Raw genomic sequence first — 23,398 nt, forward strand, 5'->3', positions numbered from 1 at the left:
ACAAAAAGATAGAAATCCTGAACTACTGTTAGAGGATAGGACAAAAATATATCATATGGGCTCAAGCAAAAAGCAAATGCTGCCACGCAAAAATAACTAAGTGCCTGAAGCACTGTACACGGAGCCTCCATATTGCTATTTCATTGTCGGTGAAGATCACCCAGCCTTCTCCGGAAGCCAGAGAATAAGTGCTTGGGAATTCGCTCCCGGGCACTCGGTTTATCTCAGAGATACGTGTGTTTTTATTATACTAAATATATAACAAATTATAAGAATAGAACGGCTCCCACCAAGACGCAAATTAAACGACGCTCTGGCTGCCACATCCCATTTCGTTCCTCTTTTGTTTGGCGCAGTTTTAGTTTTCACCAGGTTGATTGGGGAGACATGGGAGAGGCCTTTGCCCTGCAGTGGGCATAGTCAGGCTGATGATGATCATGATGATGATGATGATGACCATCGCGACTAAGTTACCATCAAACTCTTGAGTCGAAATTGCAGTTATATTTCAGACTGAGATATCAAATCGTATGCGAACGCTTTGAAAATAAGGCTCGACCCGTATTCAGATATTTCTACTTTTCGCATGCCATCCCTAATATCTACACAATGCTCGTGTGTGTGGATGTGCGCGCGCGTGCGTGTGCGTGCGCGAGTGCATGCGTGCGTGCGTGTGCGGTGCGTGTGTGTGTGGGCGGGGTTTGGTTTGGTTTATGAGGTTTAACGTCCCAAAGGTACTCACGCTATGAGGGACACGGCACTGAGGGAATCTGGAAATTTCGACCATCTGGGGTTCTCCAACGTGCACTGGCATCGCACCATACACGGGCCACTAGAATTGCGCCTTCATAGAAAGTCGACCGCCGTGGCCGGGATCGAACCCCCGTCTTTCTGGTCAACAACCGAATGCCGTAACCACTAAGACACCGTGGCGGCGTGTGTGCGTGTGTGTGTGCGCGTGTGCGCGATTGCCTGACCCAGAAAATAACTTTATTTGCCCTTAGGTGCGGTTTTTCTTTCAGGATAGCGTCCCACCCACATCTCTCTCAGCGCACTTCCCGCCGTTTCCTATCTTCCATGACCATGACATACATGCTTCTGTTGGTGATGGTGATAAAATTTTATAGTGCAAGGGCATGTAAGGCTATGTGGTGGATCAAGTTGGGACTTCAATTCGGTGACGCTAGATTAATAGGAGTAGTTGGAGAGTAGTTGGAAAACTGTACCTACCAGTGGTGCAGGTTACAGTTTCACTTCGTTCGATCAGCCGTTTACCACGCAAGCAATGACAAAGTTTTCAGGCAGTGCATTTATTTTCAATACAAACATCTGTCAAGCACAAGGTCGTCTTCTGACGTGTACGTCTCATGCATTAGTTTCTCAATAAAGAAAATGATAATATGCAACGGCAAAAAAAATACCTTTAATGGGAACTCACCTAGTCACAGACATTCTGTAGGTTGGGGCCGACTAAAGAGATTGAAGAATAATAATCCCTCGCCCGCACCACATACACATAACAGTTTCTGGTACCCCAGAGACACACTTTTCGATGACTTTGATAGGAGAGCTCGCCGGCACCACTAAGGGATAGCTGGCAATGAAGCAAATCAATTGGGAATGAATGAAACGGGTAGCGTGTGGAAAAATAAAATAAAAATTTGGTAAAAAAGATTAAGGGGATTAAAGTAGGAAAGAAAAGTAAGGTTAGGCTACCAACATAGCCCCCCAGCGAAGAATGAGGGGCGGTCTGTGTTACTGTACTGTATTACTGTACTGGTTGTTTTATAGAATCGGTCTGCGTTTAAGTCAATTTTATACTTGCACCCACTCCTATCTCTTCCAGATTGGACGGATTGCACGTACAAATAAAAAAAACTAAATAAACATATCTTTTTTTAATTCTTCCTTGGCCAACAGTCGACCACGAAAGGTTAATCCCGAGGACAATCCAGTCGAAAAATACAAGCCCTGTCCCAAAACACAAGAAATTATCTTGTCGTCCTCTCACTACCACAGATTTTACTGAAGTATTGATATGTTGTCTGTTGCCGGGACCGAACTGGACCTGTCGCTACGATAAAATACTACCGAAAAATCTGTTATCAGCGTAAAGTTTTCTGCAGTGTTTTTCGATACGGCAGGTTTTACAGTCACAGCGTCCTTTGTCTTTAATCAAGTGTGCACCTTCTCCCCGCATGCCACTCCATTCCGCGCTATCACCCAAAAAGAAGGAATAAAAAGAAGAGTAGCATGTTGTGATCACGTACACAAGTTATGTGAGCAAGAGCGATAGTATCGCACCCCATTTCATACTCAGGCGGTGTACCGCCTTCGTAATATTGCCAGACACACTTACTTATTTAGAGGACTTAGGTAACAAGTTTACTGTATCCAGAAACCTGGGCTCCAAAACTTGCTTGCATGTTAAATAACTACAGACAACGCCACATCATCCACATTTGTCAACGTAGGAACACTGTTGCCCATAGCTTACTGAGGGAATTCCACAAACATACATGCGCAAACAAACACGAGCCGCTAAATCTTGTGCTATGGCTGAGTCGGCAGTCTGTCGACCTGACAGCGCGAAATACAGCACTCTTTCTTCTTGCTCCTTACTGCAGAGTCCACTCTTCATAGTCTTTGCGCAGTCCACTGGCGAAAGCTTCTTGTAGCGTAGTGTTCACAAAACACAGAATGCAGGCGAAATGTTCAGACCCGTTTCGCTTAAAAGGACCATAAAAGGCAAGAAAGGACAGCCTTGATGACCACCACAATGAGGATGTTCTTAATATACTACACCATGTTCATAGTATTATTTACGCACAGGCGACTCAGCAGACTATGGCGAAATTCTGAAAGAGGCCCTGCAATGAAGGGCTGCGTCAGCTGAAGCAGTGTCACTGGCATTCGTCTGAATGGGAGTCGAGAACACTGTGAATACCAAGATTTCCTCTCTTTCTTTTGTTTTGCACTTCCAGTCGGACATGCGACTTTTGGTATCGGCAGCTGGATGTTTTGGTCGGCACTCCTCTGCGTTGTGCACCTAGGACAACGCGAGTAGCGTTACAACCTGTAGGCCATCCACTGAGAGTTCCACGAAAGCCCACGCACCGCACCATTCAACGGGTCAGGAAGCCCGTAGCCGCTAATCTTGCCGTTGGTAAGCGTTGAAACAACGCCACCGCCTTCTGCCCTCTTCTCCGGCACACCGTTCACACTATCTGGATGCGACTGTTGGCTGCGGGCATTCCCTCTCCCTGTGAGGCTCTGGAAGGCCAGCTTGTCCAGTGCAGCAGTGGGGGCTTCGCAGGCAAGGTACGCCATGTAAGCGAGAATGAAGCTCCAACAGAGCACACCGAAGAACATCGTAACCTGCGGATGAAGCAGAAAGACGCCGTTGCTGTGAGCGGATACACCATGGAAGACAGCATGCTAGCTGCTACAGCATCACCCCAGTGACACTTGTATGGCGAATATTACCAGCCGAATGAAAATGCTCCATGTAACTTGCTGCGACGTGAACCGAAGGCAGCCCCAACTCAAACGCACCCTGACCTTACTATCAGGTTACAGTGTCAGGGTACTAATGTAGAATAAAGTAGTAGTATATCGAAATAGCGGTGATTTGCATCTCCCTGTTGAGTGAAACGTTGCTTGACCTCATTCGCTTCATTCACCAGACAAGCTCCTAAAGTCTATAGCGATTCCGCTACTGCTAGCTGCGAAGAGGCGATAACGGTGAAACAGCAGACGGTTTCGTTTCTAGAACGTGTGACAGAAACAGCCTGAAGAAAATGTCTAGCCAGCCTAGAAGCAAGCGGAAATGGCCACGCAAGTGCAGAGAAAACGCCGCAGTAGGCGGCAATCAGGGCATCAGTTTCCAGCAGCCGAAAACCCATAGAAACAAGAAAGGCAACCTTCTTTTTCTGCTTTTTGTTAGGGGGGGGGGGGGGGGGGGGAGAATCAATAAAGGGACTTATTTAATCACCATTCTACAGTCATGTTTCAAAGCTCTAAATTACAAGACGACAGCTGTTTCCCATTCATGACCTTTTTTTAGGTTAAATAAAGAAGATTAAGATTCTCGCGACCCATAGTTGTCTAAAACGGTAGTTTCGTCTCTGCAACAAAGTGGCTGGTTTTTTTCATGAATAATGTGCTTCCAATACTAGCACCATACGGGAACAAAAAGCGTATCTTCGCGCCGAAATAAGCTACATGCGTCGTATTATCTGTCGCGTAGCTTCTTGGAATTGTTTCACAGCTCAAGAATACAGCTCTACGATTAGTTATACCGAAAGAACGGCCTCCACTCATTGAAAAAAAAAAAGAAAACAAAAACGCCTGTGCTTTAAGCCGGGCCCAGAACAACCTTCATTTCGCCCATGCACAGGTAAGCTGGTTCCGTTCATGAAAAGCCGAAGCTACTGACGCATTAAGAGCCTCACAAAGAGTACAAGTTCGGTCGTCTGCAGATTGCTAGTGTTCCTCTGGGCCCAGCCTACCCATATGTGCTTCCACATTCCCACTCTCACTGTTATCATTCTATACAGCGTAACTGCAATTACCTGATTAAAGTGTGACCAGAACAACCGCTCTCTGGCAGCATGCAACATAATCTCCATGAACGGGTAGTGGATGAGGTAGACGCCGAACGACAGCCTGCTGAGCGGCACGAATACCTTCAAGGACAGGAACCGTCCTAGAAATCCTGAAAAAAAAATCGCAACGACTTCGTCAGAGATAGCCAACACAAATATGGCAGGATAGGTATGATGGTGTTCTTGCAATAAGACAGAATCGTGCTATATCTGGCTCATGCTGACATCACGTCTGGTTGCAGAGGTCCGGGTACAACAAAAAGCCACGGCAGGAGGGACGTGCAAGGCTGGCCAAAAGTCACCAGGCCATAGGGTCTTCGTTTGAGCAAGTAGAATGCGTAACTTGTGGCAACTATGAAGCTAGAAAGCTTCATGCCTTGAAAGCTTCAAAGCTTGAACTATAAGGCTCAAATATCAGGCGTTCTGGCAGGGGAACTTTTCACGAACCCTTTACACCATTGAGACCAGCGCGTCCCTCCCTACCATTACGCGTTTCACATAATTCTACGCACAACACGGTCCTCGCTAGTGTGCGTTGCTGTATCACGAATAAAAATTCGTGGTACCGCTGTTCCCCGCAAAACATATATTTACTTAAATAAACCTTGCTAACGAAGTAACGACTATGCTTGAATTCAAAAGTAATATTAGAAGTGTTTTAGAGCGTGTGGTCTTATCAGCTCGTTCCTAAATTCCGCGCCGTCGTCGCGGTCGGCGGCGTCCGCAGCACCACCTGCCACTTTCCACCTGCTGTTTGCCATCTTCCGCCTGCTTCTGTTGGCGGGTAGCTCACCATTCCATCCTCCTTGTACGGCAACCCTCCTCCTTCACCTTCCAAGGTAAATACCCTCCGGGTGGTTGCCGTGCAAACCTGCAACCGGTTGCGCCTTACGATTCGCGCCATACCCTACTCCTTCCACGATACCCTCTTCTGGTTGGCGATTCCTCCACTTTCGCCACGCCCTCCTAATTCAACGGCAACCACCTTAGGACAGTTACTGTGGTAACTACTCTCCTCTTTCCACGGCAACTCTTCCCTGCCTTCCAGGCTAGCTACCCTCCAGGTGGTTGCCATTACCATTGCCAATCTCTATTTCCCCTCCCTCGAAATGTGGCCACACGGACCGACCACGATAAAGAGCCTGTGCAGCGTGCAGCAGCACGTCGTGATCACAATGCCAACTGTGTAGCATGCCAGAATTCATTAAGTACCTGAAGCCAAAAGAACCAAACACTCCGAACTAAAACGAGCCACGAAGGAAGCCGCGAAACCCTCTTTGCTGAAGACGCATATCCTTGTCCTCTGAGGCCACCATGTCTCGAATCATCGCTCCTGGAGGTATATACTCTCATTTCGAGCTCTGCCTTTTCGATCATGTGTTCGTCGCTTGCTACAAATGTCTATCCATTCATGAATGCGATGCGCAAACCTGAAGCGCTCTTGCAAACGAGACAGCCTCCTAGACTCGTCTGCTGACTGCAGATGCCCAAATAGGCTTTTTCGGAGGTTCAAACAGATAGCGTTCACGTCTAATATGAATGCAAGTTCTCTATATATCACCCCCTCAACCTGCAGTGCCGCATGTGTCAGCCACTGTCCCAGCTCTTCTATCCATATTCACGTCCACCCTTGAGACCTATACAAGAATCTCCCTAACGTCATCACCCTTGAGATCAGCCCCACCATACAATTTATATATAAACCTTACACTTCTTAATACTTAGAACTTATAACCTTTAAACTCTCCGGCACGAAGAACTACACTATCTCCCAAGGCGCATTACGTTGCATGCAGAGCCGCACCGTCAAAGCCGCTCTCCTCACGCTACCCTCTGCCTCTGTCGTTCTTAAGTGGATCCCTGGTCATGTAGGTATTTCCAGGAATGAGCTGGTTTATAAGCTTGCCCGTGAACTTTACAACCGGGTTCTGTTAATCCCCAGGGTCGGCCCACTGACGAGCGTTGAGGCATGGCTCTATGAATGAACCATCACTGAACACTACTCGCGGATCCGAAGCGACATGACTCAGTTATACCGCCAACAGCCACCAACTTACCGCCCACGGACACACGTACTCCAGACATTCCGAACCAACACTCTCTTTAACCCCCGCGAAGCTTCACTTCTACAGATTCTGCGCCATCCTCTGTACGTGAACCTGGACCTGCTCCTCTACGAGGTGCCATATCAGATCCCAACCTTCGGCCTGCATCCTGGCGTGCTTGGATGGCGTAGTCTCTAAGGGACAGGAGCGGCTATTGCATGTTGGTGCGGCAACCTATGGATGTTCGTGATGCTGAATAGGCGTCTAAAATGAAGTGGTTCCTTCTCCCAGTTTATTTCATGCTACATTTGCTACTTACGAAGATCGACGTTTCAGCGATGCTTTTGGCAGCTGATCCCCCATTCATGTATTTGCCCCTTCCTGACCCGCATAGGTAAGAAAAATTTCCAATGCTTTCCCACCCACAGCTCTTAGAAGCCCTTGTATCCTAACGAGGCTACCTTCTTCGTTGTCTACCAACTCTTCTATGTTCACCTGAATAACGTCAACAACCATAATCTTACTTTCGCAGCCATGCGTGCAGTGCAGGCATTTAAAGACGTGGGCAATGCGACCGCAGGTCATCTCGACCTCGAGTGTTATCCAGGTATGTTCTTCAGAGCGCATGCAGAAGTGTTGGGCGAAGTGTGAACGAATAAGTGCGAGTGAATAAGTGGGTGAAAATGCGTCCTGCGTCACCGCAGGTAGCCTATGCCCTCTTTCTGGCAGTGCCAATCTCGATGGTTGAGCACTCAGAATACGCTTAACATATGGTTTATGGTTTACGGGGGTTTAACGTCCCAAAGCGAGTCAGGCTATGAGGGGCGTCTTAGTGAAGGGCTCCGGAAATGTCGACCACATGTAGTTTTTTAACCTGCACTGACATATGGCGGTGCTGTGGCATGTCGCCAGCGAACTCAAGACAATATGTCATAAACTTAGCTCCATTCTGTATTCGCAACTTCAGACCTGTCAAAATGAGTCAGAACTGCTCGAAATGCCATCATACCCAGCAGTTCTGGACAAAAGCATTCTTAAACGGGAAAGAGTTGAATACAGTGTTTTCATATATTCTAAGGTTCAGATATAACAATCGAAATACCCGCAGATCTCCTGTAAGCCCGGTTGCATTTGTTTGCTGTCAATGTTTTTTGTTATCGTTGAAAACATTGACCATTCGTTTTTTATGGTAGTCTTAACTGCTAGATGCGAGCGATAAAAAGCTAAAAAGAAAGATTCTGCTGCGCATCGAAACAGTGGGCTATTAGCTTTAGTATTTACATAGATGTACCTTACAATATTCCAATATTCAAAATTTTTGAACAAGACTGGTGGACATGCCTAAATTTTTTTACAAATTTTGTTGGCCTCCAGTCATGTCGATTGATTTGAATAATTTTATCTTATACTTGGAGCAAAATAAATGGTAGTAGGATATGTATACAACAGGAAGCCCAGAAGCCGATTCTTTTGGACCAATTGTGCTGCTTCCAAATTTAATACTCCCAGCCTAGTCAACTGCTTTAGCTGAAATATGGACTCTTTTCTCTGTTTCTTTTTTCAGGCTAAAAAAAATGCGCTGTTTAGGCCAAAAATGCATTTCTCTGTTTAAAAAAAAAGGAACATTTGTTAGGGCAGCCTCACCGCCTCGGCAGGTGGAGCACGCCAGCGTGATCCACGTAAGGAACAGAGACCATAGAATCCGGTCGAAGAACGCCCCGAAAAGGTCCCCGGCTTGGGAGGTTGAAGTCGCAGTCGTGTACCAGGCGAGCTTCATGAAGACGCAGCTCAAGCAGCAGCCTATGGCCACGCACCACCCCACAAGCTGCTTGGCCTAAAGAAAGTCGGTAGGGTGACATGTGCAACACCAGTTATTTCCAATTTCAGAGCCTGCGCGCAGATTACGCTAGTCACGTACCCGGCATCGGTTTTCTTTCGCACGCTCGCGTCGCGTGTGTTGGCGCGTTCCAGCGCTAACCTGTCAGCCAACAGGCATTCCCGTGTTTTGCTCCCAGAGCGCTGCTGCCGATTAAAACTCACGTTCGAGATATCGCAGCTCTCGTATACGTGTTTGGGAAGCAAGACGAGAGAACAGCATCGCCATGGTGTCTCAAAAACAAGATGGGGAAATAAAACACAGCTGTTAATCACCAGCTGTTGCGAAACGGAAATGCCGATACGCACAATTTGTGAAGGCGATTTGTCGGCTGCAATGCACAAAGGGTGCAAATATTAAAGTGCCGCTGTATTTCTATGCCCTTCGTAGTTGAAAGTTGGTAAAATATATATATATATATATATATATATATATATATATATAAATGAATATAAGGCTCCTGACTACCAACATCAACCTTCTGCGGTGCGTCAAAGAGAGGCCGTCGCTTACCTTGTATTTCATTTTGTTTTTATTGTTTTCATGCCACACCACCATCTCACTTACGTCACTCTTTCATGACTGTTTCTTTTCATATACTTGACATTTTGCAGCTCTCGCGTGTTCCGCTTTATGTCACATCAACGAAACAGAAGCCATATAGAGCCTGCCGCGGTGGCTCTGGTTCTGGCGCTCGGCTGCCGACCCAAAAGACACGGGTTGGATTTCAGCCGCGGTGGTCGAATTTCGATGGAGGCGAAATTCTATAGGCCCTTGTACTGTGCGATGTGAGTGCACGTTAACGAACCCCAGGTGGTCGAAATTTCCGGAGCCCTTCACAACGGCGTCCCTTATAGCCCGAGTAGCTTTGGGAGGTTAAACCCCCATAAACCAGAAGGCATATAGCAGTGCCGTTGCCGAGTAGGACTTTTGTCGTGAAAGTGGCGGTGAGGCGAAGTTTTAAAATCCTTACCACACAGTGTGCCGGATGTCGCATATACGCGGGAAATGGAATGTATCATTTCTTTCCTCGTGAAAACTCTTATCCCCTTTTACAAGGGCAGCGTTAACAGCGGTTACGCGAAACCTTGGTTCTTCCTTGTTACACTGCGAGCGAAACCGTGGTTGCACCGCTAACCACGGTGATCGCGAACCAAGTTCCCCTGTAGAGAATATGTTGACTTGGGGCGGACAGCTTGCGCGAAGCGTGACAGTGGAGGCAGTGCTGCCACCGCACGGCGCCGTCGGATGGCACTCTAGGCTCTACCAACACTGCGTTATAAACATCTAAGGCATTCACAAATGCATCTTCGCTCTGCCGCTCATCGCGTCACATCGCTTCTTGCACCAAAGGATTGGTTTGGTTGGGTATATTGGGGTTTAACGTCCCAAAGCGACTCAGGCTATGAGGGACGCCGTAGTGAAGGGCTCTGGAAACTTCGACCTCCTGGGGTTCTTTAAAGTGCACTGACATCGCACAGGACACGGGCCTCTACAATTTCGCCTCCATCGAAATTCGACCGCCGCGGCCGGGATCGAACCCGTGTCTTTCGGGTCAGGAGCCGAGCGCCATAACCATTGAGCCACCGCGGCGGGTTTGTTGCACCAAAGGGGCCGCTCGCTGCTGTAACAGCGAAAGATGGCGAAGTTTCTAACAAGGGCGTATCGTGATTTGCGGTAACGTAACTAGGGCATTACAGGCGTCTGTGCTTACTCCGATAGGACTATGATTCGTACCACGTCTTCGGCGCGTGTAATGGCTTCTTGCGATGCCGCGCTTGCCGCGTATACCGACAAGCTCTGCTTCCGCCTGGCTTCCGGACTTCCGCCGATAGCTTTGGCTCCCTGCCCTGATGGGGTGAATCCGCCAGCAGACGCGACCGAACCCTTCGATCACTTGCTGAGTTTCTAGACAAGTGAGGACTCGTCTCGACCTGGACTCGCGATCTTGGATGCTGCTGCACACAGCCTTGATGTGTCGGCTTACATCCTCGTCTCATGAAATTGTGGCCCATCATGCTCTCAGGCACCTTGGTCACACGTGGGTGTTTGTCTCCCCTTTTCCCTAACGTCATTTCTAATTTTCTATTACGGTCAAACTTTCTTCATTCAACACATGACCGCACACGCAATGTTCGGGTGCAAGCCTCGCGCCATTTGTGCAGTTAGAGTGCAGTTACCACTTGGTGTTCTGTATTAATCCAATAACCATATGCATACACTGTTCACTGAAACACGCACGCTCTTTTGTTTAGTTCTTCAGTTCCACTATAAATGGTGCAACCCCAAATTTAACCCAAAAGATCAAATACAAATTCAAATTCCTTATTTTTTCTGAAATCAGCACAACAAAGATGGGTCCAACACTGTCTCAGACACTTTTTTAATAAAGCTGTTGCAGCTAAATTCGGACATGTCGCCCGAATAAAACTGCGCGCTCTTTATGGTAAATATCAAGTGAAAACAGGCGCATTTTTAGCATTGCAATTACAGTATTACTTAAACTTAATTCTGTAGCTTTTGCATGCTCTGGGAATCCCAAAAACTTTCAATTATAGAGTTTTAGAGGTCAAAGAAACAAAACGGGAGCTATTTTAGATGAGGTAGCGGCATTCAGAACGTGTTTACCATGCTCTGAACGAAGCGCACAACATGATGCACTGGAACAGTTTTGCCGCTGTTCACAGGCGCGGATAACGGCAGCCAGTTCGCGCCTTTGTGCTGCGGCAACAGCCCGTAATAGAACGCTAGCAGGCGGAAATTGTTCCGTGCATGCGCTGCTGCTGATTTCGTTCGCTTCGCTCAACGTCCTCAAACGCTCTGTCATTAAACCAACTGCAAGAAAATTCCGTCACTCTGCACAGTTTTCATTTGAACTTTTTGCGTACCTCCAATGGTTTCTGCTAAGGCGAACGCAAAATATACTGCCTCGATTTCACTGCCGTAACTTGCAGCAGATTCTTATCCTTTGCTGCAGGTTAGCTACGACACCTTGAATAAAAATGCTTCAATGCACACCTCATTGAACTTGCTTCTAGTGAGTGGCTTCAACCGTAGACTTCATCTACCGTGTTGTCCGAAAAAAATTTCCTGAAACTCATCCACCTTACTACTTGGAATATCCCTTTCGTTTATCGCTGTGCACAAGAAACCATATTGCAGGGCTTTCGATTGTAGCAGACGTTCGAAATAAATAAAGCATGATTAGATTTGTACCCAAAAAGGTAAAACAAACTATAGAAAGAATGTCGGTCTTTTTCGTGAGCCCTGCTAACTGTAAACCACAGTCTGGGGTATCGAACAAGGACAGATAGGTACAGTCGTGCACAAAAGTAGAGAGACCACGCGAATGACGGCGATTGCAATTTTTCTGTGTGCAATGGCTTGCCTGGCAGAAGTATGTGGCAAACGGTAACGTATATGGCCAGGCAACTTATGCATATCACGAAAACAGGCGCTCTTCCTTGAAAAAGTGCTGGCACGCAGTTCTGTAAGCTCGCGTTCTCTCCGCTTTTCCGCGGGGTTGTACGTCTTCGACATGAAGTGCATCATTCCAGGTTTTACTGCTGTTAGCTTTAGTCGATGTCAAAGTTAAGCGATTGCTGTAAACTTACTTTCGACAGTTTTCGTTCCCTGAAGTCTTCGATGACGAGGAACGCCATGCAGCCGCTGAAGTAACACACGGCGTGATAGAAGGGACGTATGTAGTATTGATTGGCGGTCTTCATTGTCATCCTAGAGGAAACGGGAGCGCCATACATTGATACAAATAATTTTTTTACATTGCAAACTCCGCTAGAGACACAATACACTACAGTATTCTGGAGCATTCATTTAACTAAATATCATTACCAGCGATTCGGGACAAGGACTTCTAGTCCCCTTGGCTACCACCGTATGGCGCATTCTGTAGCATTAAAACATCACGCGAAAACAAATATTGCGGCAGCAGCTGAGATTCGATCACTTGATCTTGCGGTTCGCAAGAAGAATATTTACACCACTCGGCCACAGGCCAATGGGCGCGCAAATGCGGACAGATTGGCTTTTAACTTACTGTCCGGGATTTTACCCCTGCGTTCTCAAAATGCCAGTTTTGGTTTCCGTTGCTCTGACAAACAAAGGGTTGAACAGTAGAAAGCTGAGTCTCTCCTCTATCTGTTTCCTGTGGCAAAAAGCGGTTGGATCAGTCCATTCTAGACTAATAAAGTTCTCGTGTTCCAAAACACCTTCAAATTTCGGCCATTTGCATTTGCCTCCATTGTTGAAATTAACAGTGAAGGGCATGGGGTAAAAATCTCGATCGGACAATGAGGCGTCGCTGCCTTGAGATGTTCTAGAAGAGCACCAAGAAATCTAAATCATCTCAGAAAATCCAGGCCGATTAATGTGCGATTATTTATTGGAAAATATCTGTCGCCTCCCACTGAAGCGCCATAGACCGATAGGCTCAGCGGCACTGCCGGGCGCTGTCCCGAATTACTGCTAATGATTTGTATCTGGCACGCGTGTACCTTTCTGTGTGTTCTATGAGCTCAAAGTGAAGAAAAATTGCGTTTTCCACTCCATGCTTTTGAGCATGCACTGAGAGAATCTGACATACACAGATCCGTGGTATCGCATAAAAGCTTGCGTTTTCTCGGAGGGCGAACTCTTGCGAAAGAGAGCGCATAAAAAGTAATGCCAGTTGGAACTACTTGCAAGTTTCTTTCCACAATTTCATTTTATCACTTAGTTACTAAACAAGAGGAAGTCAGAAGTTTCGGTATTGCTGCCTGTCTCGCAGTGAAAGTGTTGACAAGTAGCGAAAAAAAAAATAGCTTAGCAAATTAAATGCAACGCGTAGGAGCATGCTTAGAACCATGACTGTTCTCTTGATGTTTGTTTAAAAGTAGGCATTCTGCAAGAGGCTTGAACTCCGCACTTAAACAGATTATTCTCATAGAACAAAAATCTGTTCGTGTCTTGCAAACATCATTGCTTTATCGTCCACAACACTACCAAGAGCATCTAGAATGTTGCCTTTCAACAATACATTATATCAACTGGTCGTAATATCTGGCGCAGATTGAAAAACATAATTGCTTCATGGTCCACAACACTACAAAGATCATTTAGAACGTTGCCTCTCAACAATATGTAATATCAACCAGCCGTATTATCAGGACCAGATTAAAAACATTGGTGCGGCCCCTTCAGTCTCATTAGCATTCCTGCAACCTCATTTTTATTTCCAATTTCTTCCAATTTTTCTTGCTGCTCACAAGCGACAGCCGCATTAAATGCACGAAGTGTTTTGTTTCGTTTCCTTGCACTCTCCATGCGGCCAACTTAAGTTCCGCTGATTATAAGGAGAAAATTCTCGACTTCCTTTAAGTAGCAGGTTATTTGTGTGAGCGGCCAAGTAGAACCTTTCTAAAAGCTTTTGAGCTGAGCTATGCTTATTAACCTTCAATTACAATAATAATAATAATATAGATACCAAGACTCGCGCTGTTCGTTATAGGGCACCTAAGCCTGCCAGTTATTCTTCATTCACGCAAACATCGACTACTGCCCACGGGGCTGCAATTGCATTGAGCTCTGACTTCGTTACTCCGCAAAATGCTTCCAACAGGCCATACCACAAGCGTGAAGCGGCCAAAGTGCGGCATCCGAGATTCGCGCCCGACCACCCCGCGTACTCACTGCGGCGTCTTAGCGGGGAATACGACGAACGGTGTGATCTCCGGACTGGACGCAGTCCACGTTGCGATGGCGCAGCCCACCAGAGACAGTCCGGCGAAGGCTCCCAGCGCCAGCGTTTTCCGGCTGTGCAGAGTTCGTGGGCGCAGATATTAACGATTACAAAAATGTGAATAATTTTCCGTCAAGCAAAAAAGGTACAGAGCAAGCGCAAATGTAATTTTCTCCTCTAATATTAGAGTTTTTTTCTCCTGGATTTGCTTAAAAAACGTGGTTGAAAAGGTTCCTGAAATGAAGCAATCTTCCGTTAGAACACGTGACACAGCAAGCTGACTCGTTTTTCAAAACCATGTATTGCCACAGCCTGTGTGTAGTGGCTCTGAAAAATAAAAAACAGTTGCACGTTAGTCAAGTCTCTGTAGCAGTGAGCGCTATGGTAAAAAAAAAATTCAGGCTGACCATTGATAGCCTGATGGCTAGCAAACCACTGAATGGCTGTGCTGCACCTCATTCATACTTCCTGCTGACTCTGTAAAACGAATTTCAACACATCTACAATAGTGTGCAGTTTAATTTCGTTATTGGCGACAGAAACTCTCGAGGTTGCAGTCGGAAAATTTGTGATGTTTGGTTCTAAGAAACTGGTACATTTTTGGCCGGTTGCAGCATATTTATTAAGGCTGTGTAAGCTGAGATTCGAGTTTGAGTTATTTTATAGGCTCTATAACTTTTGCCTGAATCGCACGGACCGGCCAGGTCAGAAGTTAAAAACAAATTTGTTGAATGTCATGCTTTCGTTTTTTCCTATTTTCCTAAAGCGTTTTCGTTGTACTGAATTTGTTCTCCCAAAAATAGACTAGTAAAAATTCAAGGAGTTCTTATGCTTAGCTCAGTTTTTTTTTATTTATTTTTTTCAAACAGCGTGCCCTTCAGTTCACTGAAAGCAGTTTAGCTTATACACAGATCCGCTTTAACAGCAATCAGAATTGTTTACCTAACATCCAACTCAAGCACCATAACAAAATTCTCCCAACCAGGAGGCTCACATTTCAAATTCCAAGCGGAGAAGATGCTACATTTATAATTTGAAGTTTAGCCACACTGGTATCATTCGATGCATATCGGAAGCAGACCTGCTACGGTCGACGAGCTGCTGAGCTGGCCGAGAGGAAGACTCCGAATACAAGAACAAGCGCTGCTCCAAAAAGAAATATTCTTTTCCAGAATCATCATTGTTCGGAGTCCCAAAAGTTTGAAGAATATTTTATTTAGTTTAGTATAAACTTCCAGAAAGAGAAGTCAAGAAGCGCCATTTCAGCGCAGCTTGCTTGACAAAGAAATCAGCGCGTTTCGTTAGGCTCAGTACGACGTGCAAGCTTACTGCAGCGGCTACATTTCGACTCAAGGTTTCAAGCATTTTCATGCGGCGCTGCAAACACTACGAACTGCGCGGTAAACGCGTAAAATATCGTGTAATCCTGGTGTTTGTCTCACGACTGCACTAGAGGCTTCGCCGTACCTAGTACGTACACTGAGCTCTACTTAGGGCGCGTGTACTGCAGATCCTATCGAGTAAGCCGGTTATTTATGTATGCTCACCTTTTCAGTAGCAGCAGCACCACAAGTGAAACTACGAAAAGCTGGAAGTCTGCCGCCAGGTACCAGACGTGGCCCAACACAGTCTGCAATTACAACGGAAGCCACATGTTGTGCTTGCTGATAAACTGTAGTGCACACGAGAGCAACATCCCGCAAAATAAGGTTAACAACTAGGTACAAATATAGGGTTGGTTGCTTCAGCCGGAGCCCAAATCCCGAAACGTGCAATTTATTTATTTATTTATTTATTTATTTATTTATTTATTTATTTATTTATTTATTTATTTATTTATTTATTTATTTATTTATTTATTTATTTATTTATTTATTTATTTATTTATTTATTTATTTATTTATTTATTTATTTATTTATTTATTTATTTATTTATCACGTACTCCGGACCAAATACAGTCCAAGCAGGAGAGGCAGATACCGAAAATGTATACAGCGCATACTTGTGCGAAACAAAATGAGATGCAGTCACACATAAAAAATAAAAAGCCATAAAAGAAAGAAAGCAATACGCAGCGCCAACGAAATAGCGCATCATCGACAACACCAACTGTCGGTTCAAATCACTCGCCGGGGGCAAGCAAAAGAGAATCATGCGTAAATGCGTTCCGCTGTGAATTCGTATTAGGGCAAAATGAATAATTAGAGACATTCGTACGAGCAAAAATAGGTTCAATATAGGGTTCGTGCTTATCACGAGACATTTAGAGGAGTGTTTAATCATGTATTCTTGGGGATCTATGCCTATTTTCGAAAAATATAAAGGGGTGAAAAATTTGATTTCAGCAATTTTTTTTTCGTTTTTTCAAGCAGTCCTTCTGTGCATCAAGCAACATACCAGAGGGAGAATCCCGGCATTTGTAGTGGTAAATTGTAGATTTTAGCGTCACTTAGACGCTGTACCAATGGCACAAGCTGGGGCGATTAGCAAATGCTAGTTGGATGCTGAAATCTTTAACGCCGAAGAGAAATTTCGGTTATCCAATGGTATGTGCGCGCTCGCGCGCGCGCCTGTGTGTGCGTTCCTGCGAGCGTGTACGTGTGTACGTTTGTGTATGTGTGCGTGCGTGTGTGTGCGTGTGTGTGTGTGTGTACGTGTGAGTGTTGGTTTATTGGGGTTTAACGTCCCAAAGCGACTCAGGTTATGAGGGACTCCGTAGTGAAGGCCTCAGGAAAATTCGACCAACCTGGGGTTCTTTAACGTGCCCTGACATCGCACAGTACACGGGCCTCTAGAATTTCGCCTCCATCGAAATTCCACCGCCGCGGCCGGGATCGAACCCGCGTCTTATGGGTCAGCAGCCGAGTGCCATAACCACTAAGCCGCCCCGGCGGTGTGTGCGTCTGTGTATGTGTGCGCGTGTGTGTGCGTGCTCGTGTCTGCGCGCGTACGTGCTTGGATATGCGCAGGCTTCATGAAATTAAAAAATCGCATGCTTCTTAAATTAAAACGCCTCGCCCGACCATTCGACAAACTATCTTGTCAGCTAAACGGCTACAGCTAATGCACCAGTCTGGCGCTAGTCTCACAAATGCTTATTGCTGCTAATCTCAGATTACAAGCAAATTCAAAAAGAGGGGATTCTCCGGAACGGCTCTTATTCCACCATAACGTATTGTTAAGTCGAAAACATTTAGTTTTATTGCACACGCCTTCTGCGGAAAAACCATTTGGCTGTAATTTCACCACACCGTATGGCTAACTCAAAAACATTTGGTTTTATTGCACACGCCTGCTACGGTAAAAACCATTTCGCTTCCATTCCACCCTTGTCCCGCGGTAAAGCACACGTAAACGTTCGTGGAATTTTCAGGTTCACAAACTGAGGGTCGCATACACGAGTGTCGTGGACTTCCTTGTTTAAGCGAAAGGCATCCACACCAAACATATGAGGGAATTTCTTCATCTTGCCAATAAGTGGCGCCGAGCAACGTGCATGGGCAGCATAATAACCTGATGTTGTCACCATTTACCCGAAGGCCGTGCCGTCGTGATACGCTGGTCAAAAATACTAACAGGTTACAAGATCCGCATTTGCGCAGACGTGTTTGCCAGCCTACCATGGTTACCAAATCGTTTGCGCATTGCCACCGTCCTCTATGTCACCTGTTCTCCAAAAGTACTCGCTCTTCATTTCGTTACTCTTGATGCGTCATCCTTCTCTCTCAGACTTCTTCTTTTACGTCACTACGACACTCAAGCTGCAGGCACCGGGCCTCATTGGACAGTTTATACTGCAGAGTACAAGCGGGTAATGCCGGCTGCGTCATTGTAACTGTTAAGACAAAGTACCCGCTGCACTGGCGCTCTCTCCATGCTTTGCTTTTCTGTGTGTGCTTCTCAAAAACCGTGAAGACCGACTCTAAAATTTTCCTGTTAAAGCACGTTTTACATTCCCTTAGCGGAACTGTTTGCTTTTTTGCTTTTCGATTCGTTTGCGGCTTAAATCACTCCGAAATAAAGCCCCAGTAAAGTTTTTGTGTTGTGTTGGGTTTAATGGCGCATAAGCAGCAAAAGCTATCATGCGCCAAGCTGAGGGTAAAGCCCCAGTAAATTATCCGATTTTATGGTTCCCTGTTGCAGAATGGAAGCCATTGGAAAGCTATGACTGAAAACATAAAGGTCCAGTGTTGGTAACAGCAGTACAGGTGCTGGATTTCCTGCTCTCTTTTGGGGGTAGTGGTAACTAGTTATGTTTTTTTTTTCAAAGGTAAAAGAAGCTGCCACTGGCAAGGAAACAAAATAACTTTGCAAAGTCACGCCACTGATACAGTCAAATTAAAGACGGGTGACAGGGTGCTTACGTATTGGTTCAGCTCGAAGTAGTTTCTAATCTGAAGCACCAGTTGCCACCAGTGTTCTGCCACGTCCTTGTAAAGTTTCGTGTAGAAATCATCCATGTCGGGCCCGGTGACGAACAGTGGAAGCAGGTAGAGGCACATTATGATAAAGAATAGTGGAATGCAAGTCCTGTAACACAAGAACACAGACGAACAAGACATCTATAAATTACTTTGGTACATTCTGTGTCGCTTCACTACTGCCACCCACTGGCTTTTTCTCTTCATGCCGCTGCGAGTTCCCTTTTCTCCCACCAATCAAGACAATTCGTCATCCTCTTCAAGAGGAAAACTATTAGAACATCGTAGCTCAAAATTGTATTTTAATTTTCTGAACTTTTCGCGAGAGAAACGTGAGAAAACCAACGTGAAGAATGTCTGATTTTGCCTACGTCACATTTCGGCCCACCATACCGCTGTAAAGTGGGAAAACCCCCCAGTTACTTCTTCATTGTCGGCTTTGTAATATCGACCTTTCGCTGGCAGGGCTGTAATTTGGTTGAATCGCCTGAGAACGATTTAATTAAGCAATTATTGATGTCATATTCAACAAGCGTTTACTTTGCTGTGTTGTCACAATCGCTAAGGATTTCATGCATTTTCCATCCACAGGATATTGCAACAACAAGTCTCTGCAGACTGCCCTTCGTCGGCTCTATTTTGCGATATGACAATCCCTCTAACACGAGTAAGTTTCAGCTTTTAACTTCTATTCCAGAAAGGTGAAAGATTCTTACCTTACTAGCCTTCGAAGAAGAGCAATTACGAAAACCATAGGTCCATTCCTTTTCTGTCGCATAACAGTCGCGCAAAGAAAGAACCCACTGAAAAATGATTGCAGGGTTGTTATCATAGTTATTAGAAACAATCTGACTACTAGCAGTCAGTCCTTCAGTAGTCAAGTATAAAATGTTTCAACTACTGCGTAGGCATAAACATATCCATGAAGTCCTTCACAGTTTACAAGAAAACACACCGAGCAACAGCAAGCAATACACAAGTTTTCCGCAGACATATCGAACAGTCTTTTCCAAGGCAAATAAATTCCAACATGCACAGCATACGGTCTTGCACACAATTTCTTCCACGGCAGGTAGAAAGCAATCAGATAGTTGTACAGAAGTACACCGGAATAAAATTACTGCGTTTTGCAGTTTCCGGCAAAAAAAAACGGAAAGAAATTTAATCTCTGTTGTTGTAGAATTCATATAAGCATTCAAAACACTTTGTTCGCGTGTGTCACGAGCTAATAATTATGCAAAACTAATCATCGTTCATCCTAAAGCTCCTGCTTAAATGAAAGAGAATAAATTTCAAGCGCGAGAACTGAGCACGCCTAGAAAGTGATGGCAGGTTGGCTGTGTTGATCGGGTCCTAGAGGAAATCGAGCTGGCAATGGTTATTTATGAATAAGATGAATGATCTCTCACCCACACTGATTTCCTAACTGGGACAAGGCAGAACTAGAATTTCATAGCATATTCAAGGATTGGCGGAATTAGTCAAGCTTACTCTAGTAGCTTTGAGTCTGGTCGGGCGAGTCGAATGATACATTAAAACAAAGCTCAGCTTTCTTGACTAAAGAGTTGCATGCTGTAGTTTGATGGGCTTGCCTTTCGACGTCAGCGCAGAAATTAATAGCGACCAAGTTTTTGTCCATCAATTACTCTTAAAGCCTCTTTCTGATAAGATGATAAAACAATGTAAATGAGACTTCTTTTTTTGCAAACTGTCATACAGATGGTCTCATCTAAGTTAGCCGTCACTTTTCAAAGTCAAGGCAATTCTGGTGCGTACACATCTATATCATCAGCATTAACACAACTAGGGCCTTTCATAGAAGATGCAATCAAATTCGGAACTGAGCGCCGCAGCGTTTATGTCACTATCTCCTTCATTAAGAGCGAAAATACATTGTTTTGTATTATCATAAGCAATATTCTTCAATTTCTTACATGTGTTTGTCTGTTTAAAATCAGGCATTCAAGGTAGAACGATACCTGTCAAAATTTCATGACTAAACACCGGTTGTCTGACCAGCAAATTGTCTCTTAGACCCGCCCACTCAAAGCCTTTATATGGTGCTACATACGCGCATTCCTTCGCAAAGCATGAAATCTTTTGTATATAGACCGACGCAGGCGTTTGTCCGGCGCGCCCAGCGCGCATCTACCTCGTGATCAGGACTGGTCACTGTTTCCTAGCGTTTTGTTTCCTAGTGTTTTGTAGTCAGTCACTGTTTTCTAGCCTTGAGACCAGGACAGGGAGAAAACAAAATTGCCCTTCAGTTACAAATTATTTGTACACTTCTCGCCCTATAACTTCGGCGAAAATAACGCCAGGACTTCCGCGCCCGTCAGAATCTACAAGACTGGATGGCGGACGACAAGAATGAAACAGAATCCAAGGAGAACAATCACTATCTTGTACTTGCCCAAGGACTAAACAATGTAATGATTCAGTTTCTATTTTTCGTCTTTCGGCGTGTTACCCCTCCGCTTTGGGCCACTGGACGCGGCGAGAGAAAACTCTGGAGTAGATCGAAGGAAGACAATTACTGTACTGCACTAGTCCAGAAAGGCGACTGTCTATATGGCACCTAGGATCCTTGGTAGCCAATAGCGTGTCCTTAACTCGTCCGTGATAGTGCACTTGCAGCCAGTTTCTGAGAGAAAATTGTCGCCCCAGTATTACAGAAAAAAAAAATACTAGTGGACCAAGAAACTTCTCCGGCGACCGGATTCTCCGCGCCCCCGCACAGTGTCCTCTTGATTTCAATGGGAGTCAGATAAACCGTTTTCCACAGATCTAGCCCTTGCCACTTACCTATGTTTGTTCTGTTCGATTCGTTAGCCTTCGTACCTGTTCCGCATTGTATAACACACGAAATGCCACGAAAAAAAGGGTAAACATATTTTTGAATTTTTGTTTTCGTTTCCTTTTATATGCAGCGCTTTATAAAGCATCAATAGCTCGCCATGCCCGTGCCTTACGCTGCGATGTCACCGATGTCAGCCAAGACTCTCCATGAGCGGCACCATATTGCGATGGGTAAACGGGCAGTGGCGTCCAACGAGCCCCACAACAACAAGACCGATGCGACTGGCACTGAAGTAGAGTAGGCGTTGGCCCAGACGAAGCAGCCCCTTCGACTCACAATTGAACTAGCGCCCCAGTACTACACTGCTTGCGTTTCGTAGTGTTTTGCACGCGATGTAGATCTTGTGCGGAGCAGCCTCTCAAAAAACGCGTTTGCAAGCCAAATGCAAAACATGCATAGGCGCAATCGGCACTCCACAGAGACAGGACATCGAGAAAAGCTGCTTGAAACATAGGAAGTATAAGACGAAGAAAGATATTGAGCGACACCTGCTAATAAAAAGTGCCAAAGGAGGAGCAAATATGTTGATGTATTTCGAGCTGACTGAGACAAAAGCAGAAATATGTTTCGGATGAATTAAAATAAAACGAGGATATCATGCAGCACTGCCAAAATAGCCGGAGTTGATGGCAGACGAGCCGAACTGCGCCCTCAAAAACGTCTACAACGCCATCGTGACGCCTGCTTTCCAAAAGCCGCTAAAAAGAAGTTACAGGGAAGGCATCTATGGACAGCAACCAGCATATTGTGACGCAAAAGTCGTAATGGGAAAAGCAAAGGCGGAATCGAAAGAATTGTGTGCGAAGCAGGTGGAGTTGAGAAAGGCGTGTGCAGTGTGTCGAAAGCAGAAACTGCAGTCTCGGACCGCGAGATCCTTTCCTGTAATTTCCTAGAAAGCAAGCTTATACTTCGATGACTCCGAAAAAAAAAGAAGATCGTCTGCGGTATTACCTTCCGTTAGGGTGATAAGATTTTCCTTCATAAATGCGTTCATACATTGCGACGTGTGTGCATCCGCATTGTGAAGCTATAGCTGCCGAGTGCTGCAGGAACTAAGCGAGGTTCTCAAATGTAAGCAACAAAGATTACATTTTATGGAAAAAAACAAGCTTATGCACTGTCATTTGCTGACTTGCAATCGCGCGCGCGAGGCTGAAGGAAAAAATTTGGTTGTAGCACGGGTATATTCATATACCCGTGTTTTTAAGTACTGAACCATCTTAACCTGCGTTTAATTCCCCATTTGTATGCCTTCTCCATTGTTGCTCTAGCACGCGATTTTCCAAACACCACATGCGTTCACTTGCCTGAGGAAAAAGAATGTGTCCACGCTGCCGAATGCCGCCACTACCATCATGTTTGACCATTCGTCAACACTAACGAGCATGTTAAGAAGACGAGCTGAAAAAAAGAGTAAGAATTAGCACTACATCCACGATAAAAAAAAACAGCTCAATTAATGAAGGAAAGTGAATTTAACAGCACGCACTCCTCTCGCCTCAATTTAGGGACATGCCGCATTGTAAAATTACTAAGAGTGCTAATTCGTAGGCCACCTTATTGGACCCAAGCTTGCTTTTCAGCGCGCCACGTCCCGGAACAGCGAAGTTGCGCAATATTGCACGAAGTTCTATTTCTGTTTCCTGCACTTATAGCCTACGATTAGTTAAAGGTTTTCTTAAGCATGCACATTTGCATACAGAAACTTTAGTCTTATTCACCTGGTGCATGAGAATTAAGAGACAGAAAACTGTACCGGAGCTACGTTACGCAATAGTTGTCACTGCGTGCAAGAAGAACAACCAGTGTTACAGCGCTAAAAGCGTTTTGTTTTGAATAAACTATGACAAG

At 45.3% G+C, this 23,398-nt stretch overlaps 1 protein-coding gene and 1 long non-coding RNA gene across 2 annotated transcripts in view; one reads left to right on the plus strand and one right to left on the minus strand.

Moving 5' to 3' along the window:
* Nucleotides 1-718: 718 nt before the first annotated feature.
* LOC149353729 (nose resistant to fluoxetine protein 6-like) overlaps nt 719-23,398 on the minus strand; it is a 49,470-nt gene continuing 26,790 nt past the window's right edge. The window contains exons 7-15 of the mRNA XM_089582754.1: nt 22,855-22,948; nt 19,404-19,490; nt 18,631-18,796; nt 15,813-15,895; nt 14,217-14,339; nt 12,143-12,263; nt 8,297-8,486; nt 4,575-4,717; nt 719-3,378 (exon numbers count right to left, since the gene is read on the minus strand). Coding sequence (XP_089438880.1) covers nt 3,070-3,378; nt 4,575-4,717; nt 8,297-8,486; nt 12,143-12,263; nt 14,217-14,339; nt 15,813-15,895; nt 18,631-18,796; nt 19,404-19,490; nt 22,855-22,948 — 1,316 coding nt within the window. The 3' untranslated portion in view covers nt 719-3,069. The remainder of the gene's footprint in view (nt 3,379-4,574; nt 4,718-8,296; nt 8,487-12,142; nt 12,264-14,216; nt 14,340-15,812; nt 15,896-18,630; nt 18,797-19,403; nt 19,491-22,854; nt 22,949-23,398) is intronic.
* On the plus strand, nt 18,409-23,357 carry LOC149353730 (uncharacterized). Its single transcript, XR_016291038.1, has 3 exons — nt 18,409-18,474; nt 19,279-19,354; nt 21,618-23,357. It is a non-coding gene; the product is annotated as an uncharacterized LOC149353730 (long non-coding RNA).

The sequence above is a fragment of the Amblyomma mixtum genome, chromosome 3, assembly GCF_055824585.1.
Source record: "Amblyomma mixtum isolate Tamu chromosome 3, ASM5582458v1, whole genome shotgun sequence".
NCBI classification, from domain to species: Eukaryota; Metazoa; Arthropoda; class Arachnida; order Ixodida; family Ixodidae; genus Amblyomma; species Amblyomma mixtum.